Source organism: Ictidomys tridecemlineatus, chromosome 4 (assembly GCF_052094955.1).
Source record: "Ictidomys tridecemlineatus isolate mIctTri1 chromosome 4, mIctTri1.hap1, whole genome shotgun sequence".
Lineage (NCBI taxonomy): Eukaryota > Metazoa > Chordata > Mammalia > Rodentia > Sciuridae > Ictidomys > Ictidomys tridecemlineatus.
The window spans coordinates 160,571,467-160,597,770 of NC_135480.1; the positions used below are offsets into that span (position 1 = coordinate 160,571,467).

At 40.7% G+C, this 26,304-nt stretch overlaps 1 protein-coding gene across 1 annotated transcript; it reads right to left on the minus strand.

Annotated features, from left to right (window-relative positions):
• On the minus strand, window positions 1-25,858 carry Saxo1 (stabilizer of axonemal microtubules 1). The gene is made up of 3 exons (XM_040285840.2): window positions 25,738-25,858; window positions 13,782-13,984; window positions 1-1,416 (listed from the first exon to the last, which is right to left on the minus strand). Exons 1-3 carry the CDS (start codon window positions 25,758-25,760, stop codon window positions 413-415), a joined length of 1,230 nt encoding a protein of 409 aa, XP_040141774.2. The 5' UTR covers window positions 25,761-25,858; the 3' UTR covers window positions 1-412.
• Window positions 25,859-26,304: the final 446 nt, after the last annotated feature.

The following is a 26,304-nucleotide window of genomic DNA, read 5'->3' on the forward strand; positions in this document are numbered from 1 at the left end:
TACAGTCCCCCCAAAATAAAATTTATTCTTTGACACTTCAGACTTGACAAGGATTGATCATTATGTCAATTCATACAATGATTAAAATAATAAACTGCATCTGGAGTCAGAGAAAAACCTGAGACCACCTTTGATTCCATGAGTACAAGGTAAGGGACCTGAGCGGGTGGCGGGGGAGATGGTAGAGGGAGCATTAAGAGAGGATAGTTAGTGATTAAATGTCATTTTCCTTGAGTCAGTGATTCTCAATTTATTCAAGTGTCCTGGAATTGGTAATGAAGTTGGTTTTTGTTCTGTTTTTCTTTCTTTCCCCACCCCTATTTTGGGGAATTTGGTTTTTGTCCAAGGAATAATTCTCAATAGTTTGCTTTTAAAAGTATTTGTGCAATTTCTAAATAAAAATTTTTCAGAATCAGGCTGACACTGCCAAATCCATCTGGTTAGGGTTTTCTGCATCACCTCCAGAAAGCAAGCTGCTCCTCTGAGAGACTGGCCTAGAAACCGGCCTATACAACCTGTGCCCCAGAGCATCCACCTCCTCAAAGATGTAACCAGGGGGCTCAGGGTATGCAGCTGGGCACTTGCACATTTCCTTGGGAGTGAAGCTGATGGAATAGGTGGTCTGGCCCTCCAAAGGAATATTTGCTCGAGGGCCAGACCAAGGGGGCTTACAGCTTTTGGTACTGATAGGTGGATGGGGCACATAGTGGGCCCGAAAGGTGGTCAGACAGTCCAAGGGCTCTGTGGGAAAGCCCAGGTGGGGGATGGGCTTGGCCATCTCTGTGCGTTTGCTGTCCCACTGCTTATAGTCGTCCTTGGTGGTAGTAGAGCCTTCGAAACGGAAGCTCTTCTTGATGGGGAGCACCGGTCGGCAGGACTGAGCAGGGGCACCCTTAGGGTATGTGTAATGGGCTTGTACTGTTGTCAGAAGATCCATCTTCTCTTCAGGAGGGACATAAGCAACTGGAGCTTTGGAGAATAACTGGGGCGTCGGCCAAGCTTGGTACTTATCTCGAAACTCGGTGGTGTTCAAGAATGGTGTGTCTGTCCCAGGTAGCCTGGCTGGAGGCTTCGAGCTCTTGGCAGGCTCCCCTAGTAGGCCTCGGTAGGACTCTTTGTGTGTGGTGATGCTCTCGAAGGGGATTTCACAGGGTCTAAACTTCTCTGCCTCGTGCACAAAGCGCTTCTCCACAGGGTGTGCCACATAGCTCATCTTGTAGTTGGTCAGGTCCTCCAGGGGGATATTACAAAGGTTGGGCATGGCTGGGGGTTTACAGCTCCTGGTGGTCACGAGGCCCTTCATGGAGTAGTCATCCTGGTGTGTTGTTCTGCTGTCAAATTTGGTGGATTCCAGCCAGTGTTTGTGTTCTGGACGAAGTAGCTCCCGTCTTGGTTGGTTCCAAGGTAAATAATCAGCTGAAATTAAAGCAGAAGAGGTAATTAAAAATAAATCAGGTCCCCCAACTTACATGTAGTCTAAAAGGCCTCAAAGTGATAAGCCCATTTCCAATGAGGTGTTTTCTCAGACAAGACAGTCAGAGCTGGAGAGATAGCTCAGTGGTAGAGCACTTGATTAAGCACTTGACTAGCAAGCATGAAGCCCTGGGTTCAGTCCCCAGTACTGCAAAAAATAGAAAGTCTTCATAACATCCCTAATAAATGGGCACTAACAAAATATCTATTTTATAGATGCAGAAATTGAGGCACAGAGGAATTAAAGAATTTGTCCCAGTTCACTTAGCTAGAAATTTAAAATCACAGATTCAAATCCAGATCCAGAACCCATGGTCTGACCCACTCCAACCTGATTTAACAAAGAACACTGACTATGAGCCAGTCCAGTGTGCTCCAGCCTTTCCAAATGTGATTTTGTTTCGTCTTCACAATAACCCTTTATACTGAGTATGATTGTCTCCACTTTGCAGATTTCCAAAAGCAAAGCTCAGAGAAGCTGAGAAACTTGCCAAAAAGTCACATGGCTAATGAGTTAAAAATTGGAATTTTAAAAATCGTCAAACCTCTCTGGCATTAAGGAAATGCAAATCAAAAATATACTGAGAGTTAGGTCATCTCACTCCACTAAGAATATATAACAATAAATGCTGGTGAAGGTTCGGGGAGAAGGGAACTCTCATGCACTGTTGCTGGGAATGTAAATCAGTACAGCCATTATGGAATTATAAGTATGGAGGTTCCTCAAAAGACTTGGAATGGGGCGCTGGGGTTGTGGCTCAGGGGTAGAGCACTTGCTTAGCATGTGTGAGGAACTCAGCACCTCATTGAAATAAATAAAGGTCCATTCACAATCAAAAATTTTTTTTAAAAGACCAGGAATGGAACCACCATGTGATCCAGCCCTACCACTCCTTGTTATCTGTCCAAAAGGATTAATATTAGCATACTACAAAGATACACACATGCCGATGTTTGTAGCAGCACAATTCACAATAGCCAAGCCTTGAAATCAATTTAGGTGTTCAACAAAAGGTAAATGGATGAAGAAAATATGAGATATGTACACATGGAGATTTATTCAGCCATAAAGAATGAAATTGTGTCATTTGCAGAAAAATGGATACAAATGGGAGCGTCATGGTAAGCAAAATAAGCCAAACTCATAAAATCAAAGGTCATATGATTTCTTTCATATGTGGTAGCTAGAGCCAGGAAAAGCAGAGAAAGGAGGAATTCTCATGTAAATAGCAGAGAGATCAGTAAAGTAGAAGAGGAGAACCAGGAGAGGGAGAGGAGAGGAGGGAAAGGGAAGGTACTGGGGAATGAAATTGATCAAATTATTACTATATGCATATACAAATATGTCACAATGACAGTCACTATTCTGTACAATTATTACACAACAAAAACCAAAAAAAAAAAAAAACAGAATTTAAGCCATACACTTGACTCCAAACTCATGCTCTTCTGACAGCCTATATCAAGTTAAGGGCACCATATTTCTAGGTAAAGATTAAGAAACTAATAATCAGGGAAGGTTTGCAGGAGAACTTCAAAATGTTTTTTTTTTTTGCTTGTTTGTTTGTTTGTTTGTTTTTAATGAGAAAGATTAGCCAGCTGAACTGGGAGACATCCATCTCAAGAAAAACCTCTGTTGTGGGGCTGTAATGGCCAAAATGAAGGAGGTCTGGACCCAAAGAAAATCCAGTGAGAAATGGCCACACAATCTTGAGAAGCAGACACTGTCCTCGGGCATCTCTGCAGGGGATTCTAAATTGACTTTATCACATAGACCTTCAGGGCTGCTCCAGGACTAAAAGTCCAGGTGAGAAAAATCCAACAGTAAGCACTCAATTCAACCACCTCCACTCCTGCTGCCTTTCTTTTCATAATATTTGGCTCACAGCCATAGCCTGCATTGCCCCATTTTGCTCATAAATTACCAGGCCTGAGGTAGCCCTTGTGAACCTGGTGAGCCCTCTGAATCCACAGGGAATCCTCTTACAGCTTTACAAAGGTTTAGGACAAATGCAGCTACCCAGGCGCATTGGATGTATACAGTTAATGTTAGTGAAGTCCACAGGTATATTTTCAACAACTTTATTGAGAATAATTTGCATAACATAAAATATACCATCTAAGAAACCTTTCCCTAACCCAAGATATTAGAAATTTTCTGTTTTAACTGTTACATGTAGGTCTTTGGTCCTTCTGTTTCCTCCCCATCCCCCAGTAGTGGGGATGGACCCCTGGGCATGGTGTATGCTAGACAAGTACAGCACCACTAAGCAAAATCCTAGCCCTTGACCCTTTAATTTTTGAGTATGGCATGATATAAAGGTCTAAAGTTTATCTTTTTGCATGTGGATCTCTGACTGTCTCATCATTTTTATCAAAAAAGACTATCCTCTTCCATACTGAAATGCCCAGTCATCGTTGAGAAAAAATGACAATAAATCTGAGGGTTTATTTGTGTATTCTCAACCCAATCATATTGTCATTTACACCTGTCTTTATGTCAGTATCACATTGTCTTAATTACTGCAGCTTTATAGTAAAGCTTTAAAATTGGGAAGAATAAGTTCTTCAACTTCATTTTATTTTCCAAAAGCATTTATTTAAATTTTATATATAAAGTATAGAATTACCTTGCCAATTTCTTTTTTATAAAAAGAGGCTCCTGGTATTTTGATAGGGATTGCTTTGAATCTATAGATTGATTTTGAAGAAACTCCATTTGAACAATATTGAATCCTCCCATTCCATGAACACAGAATATCTCACCCCTTACTTAGATTTTATTTTTCTCTGCACTCTGGTAATTTTCATAGTACAAATCTTGCACTGATTTTTTTTTACTTATCTTTTTTCACATTTTATTTGTTCTAATTTGTTATACATGACAGTACAATACATTTTGACACATAATACATACATGGAGTATAACTTCTCATTCTTCTGGTTGTACATGATGTAGAATCACATTGGTCACATAATCATACATGTACATAGGGTAATAACGTCTAATTCATTCTACAAAACATCCTACCTCCACACCCCCACTTCACTCTCCTCTGCCTGATCCAAAGTACTTGTATTCTTCCCTAGCCATCCCCTTTATTATGAATTAATATACACATATCAGAGAAAACAATCAGCCTTTGGTTTTCTGGGATTAATTTATTTCACTTAGCATGATATTCTCCAGCTCCAACCATTTACCTACATATGCCATAATTTCACTTTTCTCTAAGGCTGAGTAATATTCCATTATGTATATATACCACATTTTCTTTATCCATTCATCTGTTGAAGGGCATCTAGGTTGGTTCCATAGTTTAGCTACTGTGAATCAAGTTGCTATGAACATTGATGTGACTGTGTCACTGTAGTATGCTGATTTTAAGTCCTTTGGATATAAACTGAGGAGTGCAATAGCTGGTCAATAAATAAACAGGCTAAGTAACTGAACAGACACTTCACAGTAGAAATACAAATGGTAAAAAAAAAAAAAGTGAAAAAGTGTTCAACATCCTAGCAATTAGAAATGCAAATTAAAATTATACTGAGATTTCGTCTCACTCCAGTTAGAATAGTAACAATCAAGAATACAAGTAACAGGGCTGGGATTGTGGCTCAGGGGTAGAGTGCTTGTCTAGCATATGGGAGGCACTGAGTTCAATCCTCAACACCACATAAAAATAAACAAATGTCCAACTACAACTAAAATATACAAGTAATAATAAATGTTGGCAAGGATATGGGGAAAGGGTATACTCATACATGGTTGGTGGGACTGCAAATTGGTGCAGCCATCCTGGAAAGTAGTATAGAGATTCATTAGAAAATTTGGAATGGAACCACCATTTGATCTAGTCATCCTATTTCTTGGTATATACCCAAAAGACCTAAAATCAACATACTACCTTATAAAGCCACATTAATGTTTATAACAGTTCAATTCACAATAGCTAAGCTATGGAATCAACGTAGGTACCCTTCAACAGATGAATGAACAAAGAAATTGTTCCATATATATATAATGGAATATTACTCAGCCATAGAAAAAAGAATAACTTAATGACATTTGCCAGAAAATGGATGAATCTGGAGACTATCATGCTAAGCGAATCCCAAAAAAACCAAAGGTCAAATGTTCTCTTAATATGTGAATGCAAACACACAAAAATGGGTGAGAGGAGAGGAATGGAGGTCCATGGGTTGGGTGAGGTGGGGAGAATGGGAGGAGAAGTAGGGGAACAGGAATGGGGGGCGGGGGACAATGGAATTAATTTGACTTAACACTCCTATGTACATAAATACATCACAGTGAATCTCCATATCATGTACAACCACAAGACTGGGATCCTAATTAGAATAAGACATACTCTATGTTTGCATAAATATGTCAAAATATACTCTGTCAACCAAAAAGAATTAAAAAAATAAAAAGAATATCTTGTTAATGCTCTTTATCAGGCTAAGGAAGTTCTCTTCTATTCCTAGCTTTTTGAGAGCTTTTATGGATATGAGACCTTGCCAAATGTTTTCTATCAACCATCTGGCTTTTGTCTGTTACTTTATTAATATGATATATTACATTGATTGATTATCTGATGTTATATCAATCTTGAATTCCTAAAATAAACCCCACAGCTTTAGTTTGCTCTATAATTGCTTTTTTAAATTAAAAGTAAACATTTACCTAGTTACATTTCCAAGCAACTTTCTTTGTGTAGATTTATTTTACTATCTGTATCATTTCCTTTCAACCCGAGGATTTCCCTCAGTATCTCTCATAAGGGAAATCAGCTTTTTTTTTTCTGAAGGTATCTTTGTTTTGCCTCATTTTTGAAACATAGTATACATTGGATATAAAATTCATGACCTATCTTCTTTTAGTACTTCAAATAAGTCAACCAACTCTGTTCAGTCTTCCATTTTCTTTTTGAAGAGAATCTGTGACTCTTGATGTCCTTACCCTGTACAGGATGAGGTATTTCTCTTCACTATTTTCCAAATCTTTGTCTTTCAACAGTTTAACTCTAATGTGAGTATGTACCTCTGTTGATTCTATTTGGATAATGTGTCTTGGATGTAGAGATAAATATTTTTTTCATTTTTATTGAGGAATTTCGGCAACTAATCCTTCAAACATTTTTATGCCCTTTTCTTCTCCATTTGGGACTCCTATTATGAGTATGCTGGTAGACTTGATGGTAGCCCACAAGTCTCTGATTTCCTATTCACTTTTCTTATTCTCTGTTCTTCAGATTGGATCATTTATGTTGATCTATCTTCATTTATACTGATTCTTTCTTCTGCCAGTTCAAATCTGCTGTTGAGCTCCTATAATGATTTTTTGTTTTGGTTATTGTTCAATTCCAGATATTCATTAGTTATTACTTCCTTTTATTGATATTATCTATTTGATGAGTAATTGTTGTCATACTTTCTTCATTTCTTTTAATATGGCTTTCTGCCGTTCTTTGAATAAATTTGTTCAATATTTGTCTTCCAGGTCCAACATCTGGGTTCCCTCAGAGATCATTTCTATTGACAGCTTTCTTTCCCTTATGCATGGATTGGACTTTCTTCTTTCTGTTCACGTTGCCTAACTTTTTGTTAATGACTTACATAAAATGCTGCAGCAACTCTTAATTCTAACCCCTCCTTTAGAGCTGTTTTTGTTTATGTTTAGGGAAATATGTGCACTAATTTTATAGTCTTATCTTCTCCCTGAAGTTTGTGGTTACTGATATTTTTGCTCATTTTTCAATTCTTTTTATTTTATAATCTGGCTTCACCCTGTATCAGAATAGTTTAGCAATCAGCCAATGATTAATCAAAAGTTATAATTAAGCACCTCAAACCAGTAAAGCTTCCACCATTTGCCAATGTATCTATGTGTGGGTAGAGAACATAGTCAAAGACCAGACATCTTATATGTCTGAAATGGCTTCTGTTTTCTGCTGAAATTTCTTGTGTCTCCTCTGCACAAGCCTAGTACAGAGGTTGATCTCTCTGGAACCTGCTCACAGCCTTGCCCCTATACACAGCCTTTCACACCACTAGGAGTATGTGTAAGTTTATCAAGGCCCACTGTGTTTACCTCATTATCTGGATTTCCCTGATATATTTCTAGCTTGTCTGTTTATCTGTTTCTTGCCACAATTAGTACTGCAAACCTCAGAAGACTTGCAGAATTTGTCTTCTCTGATATTTTCCCATTGAGATCACTACTATTTTTTTTTATCAAAACCTTTTGGTGTGCACTATTCCAAGTCAATTTAGACCTCACTGGCAGCAGAGCTATTATTTGTCACAGCCTAGCCTGCCTAGGCAGGACTGCCCTCAACACGCAATGGGAGGAGGAAGGTGGGAGGATAGAAGCAGCTCCAGGACAACATTCACAGTTGCCCACTGCTCATAACCAAAGTACAATAGTTCCTCTTAAATAAGTACCCTCTTTTTGTCATATAACTTTGGTTGATTTCCAGAGTCTTGCTTTTTTACCACTTTGCCTAATTTTATCATTGTTTTTTGGAGGAGAGGATTTGCCAAGCTTCTTACTCCACCATTCCAAAACTCCTGACATTCCCACCCCCGGGCACATTCTTAAGTTTACTTTAGGCCAGTATAATACTACCAACTATTTATTCAAAATTGACTTCATTTTAATTGAAAATCTAATCTTTCTCCAAAAGCCATTAATGGCTCTATCAGCATCTTGAAAGCATTAGGGGACCTCACAGTGAACCATCTTGCTGAATATAAACCACATGTTCCACACCAGACTTCAAGCCTCAATGAAATGGGGCATCTACCTGTAGATACCTGCACAGTGCCTCAGGGGTAAGTGGGACAGGGCTTTGCTGGCCTTCTTCTGTGATGGATGAGGTGTTAAGAAAACAAGTTCCTAAGCTCAAAGTTGCTTCATGTGATTCCTGATACCCAATAATATAGTTTAAACCACATTATTATTCAGCCTAACTTCCTCCACCCAGCATTTATTATACACATCAGAAAAAAAAAGAAAAAAAAAACCCTCCACAAGGCCCTGAAAAACCTCTGAATTCCACATGACAAACTATTCACATGCCAGGAAAGCCCTTTGGGGCCAGAGTGTCGTGTTGGTAATTGGCAGGAACCTCTTTAAAAGGGATTCCATGCAATAATGTGTCTTTAAAAAAACTTAGCTAAACCTAAAGCTGAGCATCAGTAATTACACTCTCAATCTTTCCAATTGCACAGTGTTTTGGAAATGTCACAAATTACAACCAAATGCTGCTGAAGCATATTTTATTGGTGGTTTTCTGGACCCCAGAAAAGGTGCTGGTCATAAATAGAAACGGAAAAGCTTGAATATTTTTCTGCTTACTAATGTAAACAGAACATATAGACAAAATATAGATAGCACCCATTGAAATATACATATTTAATGACCTTGGTCTTTGGTTTTTCCCTCCTTCCTTTGGAAAGAGAATCGATATATGGCCATAAAACATTAAGGTTGTTATGGGACTTACTAAGGCAGCAAATTTACACAAGAAATAAGTCATCCAAGGGGCGATCACCAAACGCTAAGGCAGGAGTAAGGCCCCTCATACATACATAAAGTGCTTCAGGACTGACCCAAGAGCAATATAAGGTCATGTACTTCCCCAAACTCATCCTGCCTCTGGCCGCGACCTATCAGGTAATTGGATGGGTAAGAATATGGGTGTATCTATTGCCACACACTGTCACTTAGAGCCTGTGCAAACAGTGGTTCAGAACCATTTACTCCTTTATTTATAAACCTTTGAACTCCATTCCCTGTTCTAAGTGCTGGGAAGACAGATACTGGGCATTTAAGACCTAGTTTTGGAAGCCATGATATCATAGGGCAGTAATGGAGCAAATGAACCAATCAAATTAATGAAACTATTTGCTATGCTCTAAATGTTCACCAAAATTCATGTTTTGAAACTTGATGCTGAGGGCCATTACCAAGTAGGAATGACGCATCGAAATTTCCTTGCCAAGCGTACCCCATGCTGCTTAGAGGACATTCGATGGGACATTGCATGCATGCTTTAATAAGGTGACCTTGCTCAAGGACCAAGGCAGATCCGGGTTTAGAGCTGATCAGGTTTGAGGAAGTAACCGGCTCCTTGAGTTTAAGGCGTTGCCAGTTTAAGACAATGGGTTTTAGGGAAGTTAGAGGTTGAAGATTATTGCTGGGATTAGGGTGTTCCTGCTGCTTGTTGAGTTCTCGTGAGATTAAAATGGGATTTGGAGATAGCCTCGTGGAGTAGGTGAATTGTGCAGGAGACGGCAGAACGTGTTTGCCCCTGGTCCTGTGTGGAGGCGGTGTGAGAGCGGGAATAAAGAATTGCTGTTTGAACCTACAAAGGTGTGTGGTGGCTCGTGATTCTGGTGCCAAGCCCAGACCTTGGCACATCCCCATTGTAGTATTAAGAAGTGGAGCCTTTGGGGAAATGAATAAGTCATGAGAGCTCTTCCTTGTGAGTGGATTAGTACCTTATAACAAGGTTAGAGGGAATTGGTGTAAGCCCTTTTTTTTTCCCTTTCACCATTTACCATGTGCTAACACAGCAATAAGATGCCATCATGGAAGCAGAGACCAGGCCTTAACCTACTGATCTTAATCTTGAACTTCCCAGCTTCTAGAATTGTGAGAGGTAAAACTCTTATGATTTATAAGTTACCAGTTTCAGATTTATTGTTATAACAGTGCAAACAGACTAACATAGTCTTATTTAAAACAAGCCATTAAGACATATAGGTTGCAAACTAGCACCCATGAGTCAAATCTAACTACAAATATGTTTCCTTTAGCTATATACGGATCTGTTTTAAAATCCAAATTTTAGAGGAAGTCTATGAAATCCAAACTCAAGTTCCTACGAACCCAGAACAAAAACCTTGCCCATCTATGCATGCCTGCTCCTGAGCAGACTACTTTGGACTGTTACTGTTTTTTTTACTCTGTTGAAGTAAGCAAGCAATTAATAGGTTATCAAAAGTTTAAGAGAAACAAAGAAAATTGTATTTTCTCAATTTTTACTTTAGCAGTAAGGAAATGTCATCCATGATTTGGTTCCAGCAGCGGAATACTTTTCTCTGGTTTTCAGAGAGCAGATTGAGATGTAATATCATAGAAACAGGGAGGAACATGGGAAAGCTAGAGACAGAAGAGATTAAAGCATGAGTGAGGGTTGATTCTGTGAGAGTGTGTGGGGGGTTTATTTTGAGGGCTGAGTAGTTTGCTGAGAAGGAGTAACGTGAGTAACAGAAGACTTGAGTGACGCCATTACACCTACCCTGTTCTTGCTAACTCCTATAGCAAGCAAGGAGTCGTTCTTGTTCCCAGACCTCTCCCTGCTACCTAAGGCCAGGTGGAGGAGACAGAACTGAACTGAGCAGGCAGGTCTCTGACAAGCCTATAGCTACACTATTTTAGTCAGCCTTGTCATTACTGTGACTAAAATACCTGACCAGAACAATTGAAGAGGAGGAAAAGTTTATGTGGGGGATCACAGTTTCAGAGGCCTCAGTCCATAGACAGCTGGGTCCTTTCCTCTGGGTTTGAGGTGAGGCTGAACATCATGGTGGAAGAGTATGGCAGAGGAAAGTGGCTCACAGAAGGATCAGGAAGCAGAAAGAGTGACTCCACTCACAAAATATATACCCCAAGGGCATGTTCCCAGTGACCTACCTCCTCAGCCACAATTACCACTTAGTCAATCCCATGAGGGGATTAATCCACTGACTGGGTTAAAGCTCTCATAACCCAATCATTTCTTCTCTAGACCTTCTTGCATTGTCTCACACCTGAGCTCTTGGGGTCACCTCACATCTAAACCATAACATACTCCAAGACTAACAAACCATGGGAACCCATAAAGAGGGCATACAGGAGAGTTTGTATTCAGACCTGCCCTATCAGCATCCCTCACCCCTTCCCCTCTGGAGGGAAGCACTTGCTCCAGTTTCATCCCTCCATCCCACCTACTCAGTGGTGTTCCATTTCTGTCTTCCTGTAAGCTCTGAATAAAAAAGGAGAATGACATACCCTGTAGAGGCAAGAGGCACACCACCACGTGCCTAGCTGTATTAACTCCTTTATAAAGCACCTACTATGGCATCTACTGTGAGGGGATAATTCACCAAGAAAGCAAAAGAGAGATCCCTGCCTCGTTAGTGCTTACAGTCTGGCTAAGGAGACACATGTTACTTAAAACAAGACTGTACAATGAGTTACAAGACAAAGGAGTGCAGGGCACCTGTCACACATGTAGCTGCCATGTTGGAAGAAGTCTGAAAAGGCCTCTAAGACTGTCCATTTCAGCCACCAGCTAAAAGATGTCACTACACAAGGAGCGACAGACCCAACAGGGGCTTATGGTGAGAGAGAAAGGTTGAGCCATCAACAGACTAGAGGTCCCAGAAAAGCCAAGTTCTGTCCCAGTGAAAGTGAATAAAACAACTGGTCAGGACAGGCTATTGGGATGCACAGAGGCTTTAGAGATAGGGTAATTTCAGTCTATGATAACATGCAGAATGCAGCATGACAAAAGGTGGAGGAAGGCATTAGAGATAGTATGAGAGCTGGGTGCAGTGGCACTCACCTATAATCCCAGCACTCAGGAGACAGACAAGAAGATCCCGAGTTCAAAGCCAGCCTCAGCAAAAGCAAAGCACTAAGCAACTCCAAAAGACCCTGTCTCTAAATTTAAAAAAATGCAAAACAGAGATGGGGATGTAGCTCAGTGGTCAAGTGCCCGAATTCAATCCCTGGTACCAAAAAAAAAAAAAAGTATGGGGACAGTCAGGTTGTCAAAGAGGTTCATGACAGTCTAGCCCCGAAACTCAGCTCATGGAAGAAGCAGAGAAATCAACTACACGTGGGGTCCTGTTGGATGAGATTTAGGACTCCTTTAGGAAGATTCTTACACTCCCCCAGCCTCCTCACTCCTACCAGCTTAAATGCTCATCTTGACCACATAAAAGCAACATTATCACAGTCCTTTAGAGGTCCACAAACATTTCATGTTTAGAATGCCTTGTCAGGGCGACACTGTACCTCATATATATGAAAGTTACTGATTACAAACCTGGCCTCTGTTCCCTGGTTTCAGTCTTTGTAACAGTGTGGGTGACTTGCTACACTCTCGCACAACACACAAGTCTCCACATATCGTCTCTCCTACTAGCCAAGGAGGTCAAGGGCAGGTCATTATGCTTCCTAGGACCATGCCTGGTATGTGATAGATACTTGATAAAACATTTTTATATATTTCAAAAAAAGCTAGAAAACAGGATTTTGAATGATTTCACCACAAAGAAACGATATATGTTTGAGAAAATAGCTATGTGCTCCCTGATTTGAACATTATACCATGTCTTTCAGAAGCCCCATAAATTATTATGTGTAAATTTAAAAATAAGAATATGTTTTTTAAAAAATGAACTAATCCCATTAATATAAGATTAAAAAATAATTTAAGATGCTAAAAGCTAGCATAATGGTTACATTCTGGTTAGGGAGGTAACTGAAAGGAAGGAGCAGTCATGTGACATTTCTTAATCTGGGGGCTTTTTTTTTAATTAGTTTTGAGTTACAGATTTTTTTTTCTTTATACCTTTATTTGTTTATTTTTATGTGGTGCCGAGGATCGAACCCAGTGCCTCACACATGCTAGATAAGCACTCCACCACTGAGCCACAACCTAAGCCCCTGGGGACTGTTTTTTTTATCCAGTTAAAAATTCACTAGTCTATGTAATCATGATTCAGACATTTTTCTGTAGGTATATTACATGTTAATATTAAGTGGATGAATGAAACCATCGGTCAATCAGTAGTAGAATTTGAAATGCTTCCCCATTGTAGGATTCAGACAACAAGCTAAGGCAGGGGTTAGCAAATAATTTCTATAAAGCCCTGCAGCCTGCAGGGTCTCTGTCATGAATGCTCAATTTTGCCACTACAGCACAAAAGTAGCCACAGATGATGTGTGAATGAGTATGGCTGTGTGCCAATAAAATACACTTAGGAACATTGATCTCTGAATGTCAGACAATTTTCCTACTTCCTGAATAATAATAAGCTTCTTATATTTTCCCAATCATTTAAAAACCTTAAAATCATTTTTAACTCTCCAGATACACAAAATCAGGCCGTTGGCCAGATTTGATCCACAGGAAGTTGTTTGGTGATCCTTGCTCTAAGAGGACTGTAGATAGATCATGTTTCCCACCCTGCACACAATATCTCAGCCTACCCTTCCCCACCATGCTCCTCCATCACTCCCCCACCTTTATAAGTAGGCAGACATTCCATCTTGTCACCACATGGATATTTGCTGTCCCGAGGTTTGATGGGGTCCACTCGACAGAGAGGGTAGGGGTTATAATCTTGTTTATAAGTTGTGAGTAAATCCATATTCTCTCCACTTGGGATGAATGGTTCAGGCTTGTAGATTTTCACTGGTGCCATTTTGTGAGGCCCATAATCTCTCCTGGAAGGAAAATGAGTAAAGGTCATTGTCATCGTTGCCTTGGTATAAGGCTGTTTCCTCCATTTAACCCACCTCTAGAAACATCTTCTGAGAAGTATTTTCCTACTCTGTCCAAGCAACTTCTCCTCAATCCCCCACTTTGAAGAGAGGCACCTCCAATCCCTTCTCACCCAAGCCAGGCTCCTGAATGTTATCCTTGACCCCCTCCCCTCATAGCCCCAGAATCTACTATTGGACAGGAAAATTCTCCTCCACCTTCTCAGATTTTCTTTCCTTCTTGGTTCAGATCTGGAATGGTTCTCACTTTAATCATGTGACAGCTTCCTTCTTCATTCTAGCTGCCTCTACTTCAATCCCCACAGTACCTACAGATTCCCTTGCTTAAAAAAAAAAAATCTTCCAGATAACACCCAACTTTCTAGAAGGTTTTATAAGCTGTGCTGGACCTGTCCCCAACCTTACTGCTCACCCTCTCCTATCCCTACTGTACCCTACCTACCCACACTGCACTCTATGCCCAGAAACTTTTGAAAGAGCCCCTCAGCGCCTGCTCCCTCCACCTGCCTTCCATGGACCCCCTTCACTGTAGGGCTAACTCCTATTTTTGAGGTGCTCCCACCTTTATCTCTGTGATCCCAATAGCTCCTCCTGCCAAAATTTATCTCCTTCCTCTACTTGACCTTATAGAAAATGCAGAAAGGGAAAAAGTACAAGAATCAGAGACCTTACATCTTTTGTTTCTTTGCTATCTGGTGCCCTTATGATTCAGAGGGTAAGAAAACAGTAGGATAAAAAAGCAGGATGGTTTTAACTAAATGAAAAACAGTTCCTTCCCAAAGCATTACACAGTTTATAAAAGACCCTGGTGCCACCTACACCACCACCAGGAGCCACCCTGGAAACACCCATCTCAGCTTGGGTTTGTGCTGCCCACCAAAATAGTATCAACTTCCTGCTTCTCAATACTAATGTCCCTGCCCCCTCCAGGGGCTTCTGTTTTATACAACAGACTGCTTTTCCCTGGAACCCATTCATCCAACTGGACAAGGGGAAGGTAGATTTTTCCCTGATGGTGCTTGCCAGAACAGCCCCACCAAGGGAAGGGGAAGGTTTCCGGACAGGAAAACATTAGGCCCAAACACCAATAAAACCTACTTCCCGGCCAAAATCTGGAGCAGCATTACTAAGCCATGCTTGACTAGCAAAGGTAACACGCTCTGCTGTAACCTGTCTTGCATGAATTATACACAGGGTTGTCAATAAACCCAAACCAGGTCCTGAGAATGCTTGGATTGATAGGAGGAGGGAGTTAGGAAGCAGGAGAATTAGTCTCTCCAGGGGTCCAAAGGGGGAAATGGGAGATGCTTCAGTTGAGCTGAAGCATACTACTCTCAGGGTAGATCTTAAAATATATCTTAGTGGCAGGTACAGGGCCTGCAGCCTGGGCTGCCTTCCCAGGGGTTTGCTATTGGCAAATATCAATGGGAGGCTGAGTGACCGGAGCCTCTGGAGCTGACTGTGTATATGTGGGCTTATGGAAGGAATCCGCTAAATGAGAATGAGAAGCCAAGGGTCAGCTCCATACTTCTAACATTCTTGTGAACAAGTACCTCACCCTAGAGTCTGTTCAGTGCTGAATCAATGGCAGCAGGAAATTAGGAGGGTAAGGCTTTATTTAGGCTGCAGAAATAGATAGAAAAGACCAAAAACCAATTAACTGGAAAGTTAACTTTTTGTGCAAAATTTTATGTTTTGAAGGGAATGTCCCCAAGGAAAGTTGAGCTCTCATAAAGGAGGCAGTGGGGTTTCAAGGCAACCTGAAACCATATGTCCCTAAACCATCATAAACCCATGCTCAATCATGGTTACTCAAGCCCACGGACATCTTCACTTCCAAAGCATATCAGGAGATACCAAAGGCAAGAACAAAGCCAGAGGCCCAGGATGCAGTGCAGAGCCCTGCTGACCAAGACAACCCTGGAATGCTTTCTCCAGGCAGGGTCCTGCCACAGCTAAGCCCCAAGCTCAAGGCCATGGCATCTTCTTCTGCTGTTATTCCTACCAATGAAGCAACTGCCTCTTCTCAAGATACCTCAAGAACCTTAACTCAAGAGTGCCAGGCTCTCTGACAATTAAAGCACACTCACTGCTCCTAGCTCCTGGGCTTCCTCAGGAAAAGAGCCAATGAATGCTATCAAATGAGCTCCCCAGCCCGCAGACTATCCCAAAGCTGGCTTCTCAAAGGCAAAAGCAGATGCAGTAAAATCCTTGCTCACCACATTTAGGGAAAGAAATTGTCAGTCTACTTCAGTACAAAATTCAAGTCCCTTTGTAAATGTGTACCTATGGTTGAACCCACTGATCAGCTATAACTAAGACAAACAGTTATGGGTGTTGAGGGGAGAAGTTATCCACTTCCGAAGAGAGAACAATTTTTTAAATCTAAACTTTGATTCACTTAGATCTTACCCCAAAACAGTTATTGTGGCTTATAAGTGAGTCTACTCAGAATTTATGTGTTCCCTCGTTATGTCTTTATGTTGAGAACATTCACTGAAACATATCATTAGCCACAACATAAATGCCTGTCCCCCAATCACGTATAATCTCACAGTTCATGTAAAAGAAAATCTTTATTCTTCCCAGAAATTGCTCAAATTTAGTAGCCCCCACCCAACAAGAGAACACCAAATCTTCCCTTTCTTTCTGTGGTATACTCCCCAGTGCGTGTGCCCACTGTGACTATGAACCTAGGGGAAAAAATGCTTAAAGACCTGAGTTTCTTTGAGGTAAGTAGCTATAAAAGTTATAGAGTATGGAAGGCCAAGAGTTAACCTCAGAGTTAAGCAAAGGTTAAAGTGGCCCTGCTGAGGAAGTCATAACAACTTGACTTCAACTCATTTGGCAAAGCTAAAGAAAGGTGTTTGACAAGACTCTGACAAAAGAGGAAATAGCATAACAGCTACCTAAGGTCACGAGTCTCGAAGTGGGAAATGGAGATTTTCACCATGACAAATAGGTCATGCAACACTTTTTAAAAAAAAAAAAAAAGAAAACTATTTTTAATGTTCATACAAATTTCAGAATTTGTTATAGTGCCCAAGGAATCCATCATATTAAAATGGAATCCATGTTAAGAGGATTCCATTTGCCAAGGCAAATCTCCTACACCCTTACCTGGAATCCCCTCCCTCTAAGGATTCTCTTTTGAGGACCATCTCCTGCATCCTATGTATTCACTTCTTTCCCTGACTCATCTCTTTTCTGTCCATATTCAAACCTGTTCCAGTCTCTTCGATCTTAAAGAAAATATGACATAACCCTCACTGGACTCTATTATAATCTTCCAGTCTTCTCCTCTTCCCCTTCCTCTCTTCCTGAAAGTGTTGTCCATGGGTGGTCTACATGCCTTCCCCAAATCCTCTCATGCCCTGTCCATCTGGTGCTCCTCCCCACACCCACCAAAGCCATCAAGTACCACCTTGTTTCCAGGTCCATCACTATTTCTCATCCTTTTCCCACCGTGCCCTCTTGGAGTTACCTATCCTCTGATCTTTGTAATACTCCCTTTCTGGACTTCACACTCCTCATGGTTTGTCTTTTTCTCCTCTAGAGGGTTTACCTCTTTGTCCGTTGATTTATTTCATTATTTCCACATGTGATTTCTAAACTTCCCAGCGGTCAAAAGGCTCCCTTCTAAGGAAGCCAATATGGTACCCAGGCAAGTTGGGGAGCCCTTTCTAGACCACTGAGAAAAATCCCTTGGCTGAATCACTCTCTCAAATCTTGGCTCTAATCCTGATCCTGGACACACTGAGACTTTCTCATCTTCACTGAAACAGATGGGATTCCAATATGTGCCCTCCAGGATTCAAAGTGCCTTTCTTCTCCTCTACCCTCAACTCCTCCAATGCTACTACTAAGTCAGAAGCTAACATCTGTCACCACTTCACATAAACTCTGGAGGAAAAAAATCTTCAACTATCTGAAAGCACTAAAGAATGATCAAAATAGGCAGATTCTGGAGGAGAGCCAACAGGTGAGAAAAGGAATTGGCTCTGGACGAATCTTCACTGGTTAAGTTTCCATTAACTGCTTATGATTCAAAGCTCCCAGCCTGAAGGCAGGCTCCAGTCTGTGCCAAGTCAGGCAGCTAAAAGGCCAGTGTTTCTTTATTCTCTCTATTGACTGAAGAACAAGAAAACCAAATTGGAAGCAACCATGAATTATAGGACATAAGGAAGAAATCCTGAAAAGGAAAAAACCAAGGACAGGAAGCCAAAATTCTGCATACAACTATGTCCAAATCTCTGCCTGATCTCACGTCTGAGATGGTCCTCAGAAGAGAATCCTTAGAGGGAGGGGATTCAGGGTAAGCATGTAGGAGGTTTGCCTTGGCAAGAGGAGGGACTCCTCTTAACATGGATTCCACTTGCACAGGGCAGACTTTAAACAACCATGCTCAGGACTTTTATCTTTAGGGAGCAAGTTTAGTTCACAGAGGATGGAACTGCTATTTGAGCTGCCACCCAAAACATGAAATTCTTACTTCAAAAGTCCAATCAAGTATTACCTTCCTGATAAACAAGCAAGCAAACAAACAAAAATGCTCTTCAGAGGAATGTAAAAATGAAAAAGAAAAAGGAATCTCCACAACATTGGTTCACAACTTTAATCCAGGATGCATATCATCAAAGACAATTCAAAGGCTCTAAAATTGCCCAGGCAAGTCCAGGGCTGAGAGCTTACCTGCTCTTTTGTGTTCATCCATTCTCAGGCCCAACCTTATCAAGGGGAATAAGTATATTCCCAGTGGAATAGCTCTGAATAAGGAAATAGACTGCCCTTGATCAGAAGATGTATAAAATCCAGTAAGTTGGGAAAAGACTCAAGCCTACTACCAACTTTCTTGCTTCTTTCATGATTTTTGGAAAGGATACCAAACACCCTCTTTTGGTGCTTCCCTCTCTTCTAGTTTATTAAGAAATCTTATTGATAAATGAAAGAATCTATGCTGCCAACTCCCTATCCTCTGCCTATTGGCCAAACCCATCCAGTCAAACCCAATTCTGTTGCCCCTTCTACCCATGGTCCTCCCTTTTAGAATAAAAACCTAATACCACTGACGACTTACCTCTTTTTTGAGATTATTCTTTTTTCCCCATCTTTAGGGAGCAGATTTAGTTCACAGAAATAATGTCCCAAGAGGGGGGCCCAAGTGTTTTACATAATGACATGCCTACGGGGAAATGGAGCTTGAAGTGCAAACCTCTTGTTCATAAATTGATCTGAGAGCTATTTGAACTAAAGGTAAATCCTACTATGCAAGAGAATAACCAAGGGCTTCAAGAAACGTTCATAGTAAGAAGGGCTGGAAATCTCAAGCATTCCCCTTATGGCACCTGCTGTAAATCCCCAAGATTTACAGTCAGTGAGAGTTGTGTGCAGCTGCAATTGTGCCTCATGCTGGGATGATAACCTTTCCAGAAACCAGGTGTTTTTTGTGTCTGGGCTTAATCACCAACCCAGCCAAGCCCTGGGCCACATGACTTTATCATTCAGCAGGTGGGAACCCTGTGTCCAGCCTCAGAAACTTAGCAGACTCAGCCTTTAGATAGGGAGGTAGGTGAGATGCTATGGAAACAGGGGTCCTAAGGGCAAAGGGTGACAATCTGTGCAGATCCAGGGATATGTAGGCACAGGGCTGACCTATTCCTTCCCCCAGAAGCCTCTGGTGGAACACGCAGATAACAGCTTCCCTACATTTCCTGGAAGGAGCACAGTATTATTCTCAGTTCAGGAAAATTAGTGCCCAGCATGGCAGGCACAGTGTTGGTGAAATGAAGGTGCTAGGGAGAGAAGAGATGCCCTTGGATCCTTTCGTCATGGCTTCTCTTTTTGAAGGAAATAGAGGAGAGACCCATGTCTGCTCTTTGTCCTCGCCATGGGTAAGCTTGATTCTACCGCTTTTTTTTAAAGCATTTATGATCATTAATAACACATTTTAGAAATTCTTTCAGTAACTTCCCCCCTTCCCTCTAGCTGCATCTTAATGTAAGTTATATTTATTGTTACTCTGACTCTGGCAGGAGCAAAGGGGCCTTCTGGATAATGTGTTTATTATTGTAAGTGACACAAGGTAGGAATAATTTAGGACAGGTCAGAGGCTAAGTTTTGTTTTGCAAAGCACCATCAGAAGGGAGGTTTGTGGGATACATCTGGGGGCCTCAGATCTAGGCCACAGAGCAGGGGTTCTGCCCCAGAGTGAGGGCTTGTCTTTGTTATCCTAAGCCGTAGGCCACAAACAAAAAGCATCTCCCAACCTCCAAAGCTCAAAGCACCTTTATACTTTTAGGACAGGAAATAGATCCCTAATACCACAACATATGAAGCTTATAACTTTACATCCCACAAGGAGCTCTCCACTTCCTGCTAATTGTATATAAAAAGATGAGAACAGTTGCACATAGCAGAGGATGATGTTGACAAGTCATCCCTCAACACTACTTTGATCCCTTTCTACCAATTGGGGTCTTTCCCATGTGTCTAGGACTCTTCCCTAGAGTTGCCCATGGTTCTTTTAGTATTTGTTCTTTTTATTCATGACAGTAGAATGTATTTTGACATATCATACATACCTGGAGTATGACTTCCCATTCTTGTGGTTGTACATGATGTGGAATTACACTGGGTGTGGATTTATATATGAATATAGAAAAGTTATGTCTGATTCATTCTACTATCTTTCCCATTCCCAACCCTCTCCCTTCCCCAATTCCCCTCTGTCCAAACCAGTGAACCTCAACTCCCCCCACACACACACCCTTATTGTGACTCAGCATCTGCACATCACGGAGAATATTCAGCCTTTGGTTTTTTGGGATTGGCTTATTTCACTTAGCATAAGAGCTCCAGTTCTATCCATTTTCATTCTTCTTTAAGGATGAGTAATATTCCATTGTTTATATATATCACATTTTCTTTATCTATCTATTATTGAAGGGCAGGCATCTATGTTGTTTCCATAGATTGTGGTGAATTGAGCAGCTATGAACATTGATGTGACCGCATCACTAGAGTATGCTGATTTTGTCCTTTGGGTATATGCGGAGAAACTGGGTCAAATGGTGGTTCCATTCCGAGTTTTCTGAAGAATCTCTGTACTACTTTCCAGAGTGATTGCACCAATTTGCAGTCCTATAAGCACTATATGAAAGTACCTTTTTCCCTACATCCTCCTTAACATTTATTGTTACTTGTATTCTTGATAACTGCTATTCTGACAGGAGTGAGATGAAATTTCAGTGTGGTTTTAATTTGCATTTTTCTAATTGCTAGTGATATTGATCATTTTTTCATATATTTGTTGATCATTCATATTTCTTCTTCTATGAAGTATCTGCTCTGTTCCTTTGCACATTCATTGATATTTGTTTTTTTTGTTAAGTTTTTTAGTTCTTTATATATCCTGGAAATTAATGTTATATCTGAGGTGTAGGAGGCAAAGATTTTCTTACATTCTGTAGGCTCTCTCTTCATGTTCTTATTTGCTGTGAAGAAGTTTTTTAGTTTGATACAATCCAATTTATTGATTCTTGATTTTACTTCTTGCATTTTAGGAATCTTGAAGAATTCAGTTCCTAAGCTGACACGATGGAGATTTGGGCCTACTTTTCCTTGTATTAGGCAGAGGGTCTCTGGTCCTTAATCCACTTAGAGTTCAGTTTTGTGCAGGATGAGAGACTGGGGTCTAATTTCATTTTATTACATATAGATTTCCAGTTTTCCCAGCACCATTTGCGAAGAGGCTATCTTTTCTCTAATGTATGTTTATGGCACCTCTGTCTAGTATGAGATAACTGTGTTTATGTAGATTTCTTTCCATGTCTTCTCTTCTGTACCACTGATCTTGATATCTGTTGGTGCCAATACCATATAGCTCTGTAGTATAATCTAAGGTCTGGTATTGGGATGCCTCCTGCTTCACTTTTCTTGCTGAAGATTGCTTTAGCTATTCTGGGCCTATTATTTTTCCCGATAAATTTTATCATTGCTTTTTCTAGTTCTATGAAGAACATCACTGGAAACTTAACAGAAATTGCATTAAATCTGGATCGTGTTTTTGGTAGTATTGAAGCCAGAATTAGCTAGGCAGTCAGTATAGATAGGTAAATCAAGTCAGGTTAGGTCAGATCAAGGAGGCCAATTTTGAGTGAGTCCAGAAAGTTGGAGACTGTGCCCTAAGGGATTGAAATGTTTATTTCTTAGAGCCTTTTCTCCACCCTTATCAAGAACCTCACCCTGCTCCAACCTGTTGCTAAGGTAACCTGTCCCAGGAATTGCCCCACCTATAGGGAGCTATAAATCTGTTAACTAAGGTGTCTTGGGCTGCACCATCCTGCCCTTCCCCCTTCAGTCTAGCAGTTTCTCACCTTTTGACCATCCCACCAGCATTCCTGGGCCTAGTCATGTATGCAGGAGGGAGAAAGATAAGGGGAAGAGGGCAGGAGAACAAAGGAAGCCTAGGGCATGTAAAAAGGGCAGAACACTTCGCTTCTTGGGATACCAGGATACCAGCTATGGTCCCCTTCTCCCTCCTGGGAGAAGTCTATGTTACCCCTTTTTGAATAAACACTGCTTTATATGCTTGCCTTAGCATGTTTCTCTAATGTTCAAACTTCAACATGTGAGGAAGCAGAACTTGTCACCAATAACCAGTGGGTATTGGTATGGTCATTTTGACAATATTAATTCTGCCTATCCAAGAATATGGGAGATTTTTCTATCTTCTACATTCTTCAATTTCTTTCTTTAATGTTGTCTTCATTATAGAGGTATTTCACCTCTTTTGTTGTATTGATTCCCAAATATTTTATTTTCTTGGAGGCTATTGTGAATGGGATGGTTTTCCTAATTTCTCTTTCAGTTAATTCATCACTGATATATAGGAATGCAGTTTATTTATGGGTATTTATGGGATATATAGGAATGCAGTTTATTTGGGGGTATTTTATATCCTGTTCCTTTGCTGAACTCATTTATGAGTTCTGGAATTTTTCTGGTGGAGTTTTTTGGGGTCTTCTAGATATAGAATCATGTTGTTAGCATATAGGGATAGTTTGAGTTCCTCTTTTTCTACTTGTATCCCTTTCATTTCTTTCTTCTGTCCAACTCTGGCTAGAGTTTCCAGGACTTTGTTGAGTAGAAGTGGTGAAAGAGGGCATCCTGTCTTGTTCCAGTTTTTTCCAGAGAATGTTTCAATTTTTCTCCCTTTAGAACCATGTTGGCCTTGGGTTTAGCATAGATAGCTTTTACAATGTTCAGATATGTTCCTACTTTCACTAGTTTTTCTAGTGTTTTGAACATGAAAAGGTGCTGTATTTTGTCAAGTGCCTTTTCTGCATCTATTGAGATAACCATGTGATGCCCACGGTTCTTAAAATGAAAAACAACAATGCTCAGGAACGGCTCATCTCTCTTGATATGGTCTTCAAAAATCTTTAGTTGTTTTCTTGGAAAAATGAAGCCCAAACTGTAAGATTCATATTGCTTAGTAAAATATAGTTTGAAAAGGCTATTCTTTCCATTTATCAGGACCCAGAAACATTGTGCTTAAACCAAATTATTTAATATATATACTTAACGTTGACCTAATCTAGGTCAAGCCTCAGACAAGGCCTTAGCTACCTCCCGTTATCATGCTGCTCCTATCCAACGGTTGCCACTAGGCTCAAAAATCCCTTGTTTTCAGTTCTCCCCTTATGGGTCCTCAATCCCCTGATCCAGACATGGACTTTCTATAGATCTAGAAGAATACATTTTTTAGTACATAAGAATGCCTCCAACTCAAAATCTCAGTGGAAGATATTTCTAGTCCTATTCTTAGGAAAAGTTGTTGTTTCACCTGGGCCATCTGGAATCTGCACTAGAAGAACACAAAGTTAGGAGGCAAAGGGAGAACAAAAGGAAAAGAAGTCACCAGATCCTCAGCACCTGTAACATACAAGCACTGTGCTGGAACTTTTAACACATGATTGTCTCCATACCATAGCAAGTCTGCCCTTTAGGGATAAGGAATAGGAAGGCACAGAAGACATCAATCCTCAAGTCACACCTCTAGATGAATCTACAGCAACTGAGAAACCCTGTACTCAAAGATGTCCCCACCTTACAGAACCCCACCTTACAGAACCTCACCACCTGGAGGTCACTGTTAGGTTGATGAAGGTGACTTAGGAACAAAGCATCAAGCAGTCCAGGCACACGAAAGAAATACCAATCAGGCACCTACTGAACTGCCTGTCAATCAGCAGTGTCTCCTGGCCAATCCTGGATATTAGCCAGCTCCCCTGACCAACCCCAATGGGACAAAGGACTCTAAAAACCCCTTTTCCTATCCCAAGCCGTCCCTTTTATAAAATTTCAGTCCAGTCGAGCCCCCTGCACAGTTTCTTCTCAGACCCTCTTCTTATCTGGCTCTGTGGGTCTGACAGAGTTAGACCCAGGAGTGGAATCTCAATATAGACTGGTTTAGCAGCCTTTTTAATCTTCCTCCTTTTGGTCTCTGCCACTGCCTGACCTTACAGTCACTAGTCAAATTGTCAATGGAAGACTCAGCTAGAATCTTAGAACATGTAGAAGGATGCTCAGACTGAGCATTTCCCCGACCCTACCTCAATACAGACACCTCTGCAACACCTACACACTGTGGTTCTACTTCTGAACACCATGTGGTTCTACTTCTGAACAGACCCAGATCCATCCAATCTTAACTTGAAAGTCAACTAGAGCAAATCAGGAGTATTTTTAAAAGAAATATATTCTTTGTTCATATTTCTTGAACATTCAAGGAGACCCCAATTCAAAATCTACAGCATAGTTGAAAAAAATGGCCATGCTTTCTCTATTATCAATTCACTTCCACCACCACCATCATCCAAACTGACCTGAAACCTCTCAAGAAACCCAAAACTTGTTTTTCTGCATCAACCTCCCCTGTCTTTCCCTCCCTTTACTACTTGACTTAACTTCCCTCCTTTATTATATAGACCATTTTGGCCTTTCCCTTGACCCCCACCCCCTCAGTAAGCAAGAATTCTCTCTCTTTTTTATTGGTTGTTCAAAACATTACATAACTCATGACATAACATCTTTCACACATTTGATTCAAGTGGGTTATGAACTCCCATTTTTACCCCAAATACAAGTTGCAGAATCACATCGGTTACACATCCACATTTTTCCATAATGCCATATTAGTGACTATTGTATTCTGCTATCTTTCCTATCCCCTACTATCCCCCCTCCCCTTCCCTCCCATCTTCCCTCTCTACCCCATCAGCTGTTGTTCAATGCTCTCCCTTGTTTTTTTTCCCCTTTCCCCTCACCATCTCTTATAAATAATTATGTGTAACAATGAGGGTCTCCTTCCATTTCCATACAGTTTCCCTTCTCTCTCCCTTTCCCTCCCACCACTCGTCTCTGTATAATGTTAGTCTTTTCCTCATGCTCTTCCTCCCTGCTCTATAGAATTCTCTCTCTTTAAAAGTGGGTTTAGGAACAACTACATAGTCTAATAAATGCAACATTTTCTTTCAGAGATATACTACATTAATATAACAGCATCTATATTCTATGTTAATATTGTACATTAGTGCACTCATGCTGTACATTAGTACCTGAACATACACATCAGTACCGTACATTACTGCATTAGTGCTGTACATTCACACACCACCATGACTTGCCCTCACCTTGATGTGCTCAGGCCTTCCATCGGTATGGACCCCTTCTGGTACTCCTTCCGGGGCTTGAAGGACTCTCTGGGCACGTAAGAGTGGTAGACAGGGTAGTTCTCGGTATATTCGGAGAGAAGACATGGTTTCTGTGTCTGATCATAAATCTTGGTAGGGAGGTGTGGACAGTGATGCCGCCTATAAAACACACAGGGAGTTCAGTTGGCTACCTTCTAGGGAGGAATACATCCAGTTTAATAATTCCATAATCTTTCAAAATGTGACCCAGATATAAAATCTTCTGGTTGCCTCCTTTGAAAACTAGAACTTTTCCCTACTAAACTATGTGAAGTGGCTAGAATTTGAACCATAGTCTATAACTGCTGTTGGTCAAATACCTTAGCCACAAAATTAGAAATGAGCACTGCTGATATTCAGCTGTTACAAATGCCACACTATTTGCATAAAAACTGAAAGTCTTTCCACACCACAACAATATATCAATGGCTATGGCCCCCGACCTGAGTGCAGGTGTACTTGCCACAGACCCTTTCTTTTTTTTAATATTTATTTTTTAGTTCTCGG

Bases quoted from the DNA above. Each gene is read 5' to 3' on its own strand.
- Saxo1 (XM_040285840.2), bottom strand. From the start codon at position 25,760: ATGGAAGGCCTGAGCACATCAAG. The intron at 13,985-25,737 runs GTGAGGGCAAGT...TTTTCCTTCCAG, and splicing joins GAAGGCCTGAGCACATCAAG to GAGAGATTATGGGCCTCACA. The intron at 1,417-13,781 runs GTGGGGGAGTGA...CTTTAATTTCAG, and splicing joins ATGTCTGCCTACTTATAAAG to CTGATTATTTACCTTGGAAC.